The sequence below is a fragment of the Marmota marmota genome, unplaced genomic scaffold (assembly GCF_001458135.2).
Source record: "Marmota marmota marmota unplaced genomic scaffold, marMar, whole genome shotgun sequence".
Lineage (NCBI taxonomy): Eukaryota > Metazoa > Chordata > Mammalia > Rodentia > Sciuridae > Marmota > Marmota marmota.
The window spans coordinates 11786737-11789692 of record NW_026000261.1 but is presented as its reverse complement, the minus strand read 5'-3'; the positions used below and the strand labels follow the sequence as shown (position 1 = coordinate 11789692).

Below are 2956 nucleotides of genomic sequence, written 5' to 3'. Positions count from 1 at the left end.
GATGCAATTAACCATGTCAGTAGAAGCCAAGAATACAGATGGGCTAATCCAGGTTGCATCTATGCAGAAGTTTATTGTGTAATAGTATTGATCTTCTTGACCACAATTTTCGAGAATGTTGTCTTAGAAAAAAACACTGCAAGCTTGAACTGAAGGGGACAGAATTAGGACAAAATGAAACAAGGCCCTCAGACTTCAGGGATTTGATAGGCAGAATTACTCAGGAAAAAAACATGTGCATCTTTTAAGAAAAAGGAATAATGATCTTAAGGACAAAACCAGATGAGCAGGAAAAGAAGTAGAGTTTGGTAAGGCCTTCTTGGGCCCAGAGAATGGTGTTGAGCAATAGAGTATTATTTTAAGGACCATGAAAACAAATGGAATGTTCCCTGCTGGGTGTCACATTTGCTTGAGAACAAAGAATCCTTTATGTCTTTCATTTTCACCCTTTCATAGTGAATATGTCTATCCTATGCCAATAGCATTGTAGTGTACAAGCAGATTTGTTTCCTAGTTTCACAAATGGAGATAAATTTTGCCACAATGTGAATGACACTCAAGAGTCTCTCTCATACCTTATTTATATAATTAAAATAATAAGGTTTGAATTTTTTAGTTGATTTTAAGATAAGATTTTGGAATTAGAGTTAATGCTGTAATTAAGAATTAAGGAGATGGTAGAACATGATGAATGTGTTTTGTACATGGTATACATATAAATTTTGGAAGGTAGTGGGAAATTGTACTGAGCTAACAGACTATAGATACAGTATTATATTAGATGTAACCACTATATCAGTGTTAAATTCACTGCTTTTATATGCCAGATAAAGTAATGTTTTCTTTTCCTTTCTTCCTCCCTCATACTATGTCCTGTCAATATTTCTTTAAAGATTAAATTGACTTCAATTCCAAATTGAAATTTTGAAGGCTTTAAATTTTCATAAAATATATTTAGCAAAACATTATCAAAGTTACTGTAAAATATATTATCTCAAACTTATAACTGCTAAAGTTGTGTGTACAAGAGACCATCTGTGTTAAGAAATACACATGGAAGTACAGTCCTTAGCATGTGTAGCTTACTCTTAGAGGCAGGCAGAGAGAATAGAGATGAAGATCAAGCCAAAGCAGTAGCAACTGTGTTCAAGGCAGGTGAGCCAAGTGAGAGGAAGGGCACATGCATTGAATTGATTGTACCCATTCTGGAAACTGAGTGGAAGGAAGCGTGCTGTGGCCCATCTAGCCATCCTGGAGATCAAGCAATAGAGCAGAGCCTGGGTGAGCCCCGCAGCAGCCCCCACCTTCCCTTCAAACACCTCAGACCCCGCTCCCTCCCTGCTCCTGACCCTGCCCCTCTGGAATCACACTGGGCAACACTGCACAGCTCCATCAGGGCTGCCTCTGTGATCTCACAGAGCAGATCCCCTCCTGTTGCCAGGGCACCCCTGTGGGCTTCAGGAGCCAGAGGCAAGCAGGAGGCCGCCCTGAACAGGAGTGTGGGCTACTCAGGGCAGTGGTGTCTTAAGGCATCCTGGCCTCCCTGCAGAGGAAGATTCAGCTCCAAAAAGCATGTCCACAAGGGCTCTGAACCACAGGTGTTCTGCAGAGCCTCAGGTGCAGGGGAGCACCCCTTTCCCTCTCCTGTCTCAGCCCCACTCTAGGCTCCTGATCCGCGTGGCTCAGATCCCTGGACCAGCCCCAGCACCTACAGTCCTGCCATCCGCCCGCTGCTATTCGCACCCCAAGGTCGAGATCTTGGAAGCCCTCCACCAGGCGCCAGCACCAGTGCCAAGCAGTGACTTCCCCACGATGGCTCTGAAGCGCATTCACAAGGAGCTCCTTGACCTGGCTCGTGGAAGCGCATTCACAAGGAGCTCCTTGACCTGGCTCGTGACCCCCCTGCCCAGTGTTCAGCAGGACCAGTGGGAGATGACATGTTCCGTTGGCAAGCTGCCATCATGGGGCCCAATGACAGTCCCTACCAGGGAGGGGTCTTTTTTCTGTCCATACAGTTTCCATCTGATTATCCCTTCAAACCACCCAGGATCAAGTTCATCACCCGAATTTACCACCCTAATATCAACAGAAGCGGAAACATTTGTCTAGACATCCTTAGATTTGAGTGGTCACCAGCGCTGACAATCTCTAAAGTGCTGTTGTCTATCTGCTCTATGTTGTGTGACCCTAATCCGGATGATCCTTTGGTTCCTGAAATTGCTAAGATCTATCTAAAGGACAGGAAAAAGTATGACAGAGTCGCTCAAGAGTGGACTGAAAAATATGCCATGTGAATTACAAATATAATGCCAATGCCAAAGTAATAAATCCAAAATTGGCAATTCAATTAATTAGTGGTCTTTTGATTACTTTCTATGGAGTGAGGTCTTCCCTCTGGCTCCATCCTTCTGTACAATTTTCAAGTCTGGGCACAAAGGAAGGGGAGGGGCAGGGTTAGAGAGAGGAGGAGCAGGGAGGAAAGGAATATGGAAGAAGGATGGGGAGGAGGAGGGGAGAGGGGAAAGTGCTAAGTTGGTGGAAGATGTCTGGGGAGTAGGAAAGTGGAGATGCAAGAAAGAATATAAGACCTGTTTTAACTTAGTTTTGACCAAAAACATTTATTGGCTTAGGATTGGGGGGGGATGAAGAGGGTTGTGGTTTTGGAATGAGAGAGCATTCCACCTCCACCTACCAGTGGGAAAACTATGGAGTCTTATAGAACTAACAACTAGGAAACACTGAGTGAAGCTAGTTAAGCATCCATTTGATTCTGAAGAATTTATGCCTTCAGGTGTTTTGATTTTGATCATCAAGATTAATATTAACCCATATTCTTTATTTGGAGGTCCATGTTCAACTGAAACAAAGATGATGGATTAGGAATGGCTCTAAATACAATATATTGATTCCATATTTCTACACCTCTCATGGCTTGTATCCCCACCCTTTATCGGGC

General features: G+C 43.6%; 1 protein-coding gene across 1 annotated transcript; it reads left to right on the top strand.

Moving 5' to 3' along the window:
* Nucleotides 1–1865: 1865 nt before the first annotated feature.
* Nucleotides 1866–2294, top strand: LOC107152502 (ubiquitin-conjugating enzyme E2 D2-like). Its single transcript, XM_015497996.1, has one exon. The coding sequence runs from the start codon at nt 1938–1940 to the stop codon at nt 2292–2294; it is 357 nt and encodes a 118-aa protein (XP_015353482.1). The 5' UTR covers nt 1866–1937.
* The last annotated feature ends 662 nt before the right edge of the window (nt 2295–2956 follow it).

Bases quoted from the DNA above. Each gene is read 5' to 3' on its own strand.
- LOC107152502 (XM_015497996.1), top strand. From the start codon at position 1,938: ATGTTCCGTTGGCAAGCTGCCATCATGGGGCCCAATGACAGTCCCTAC.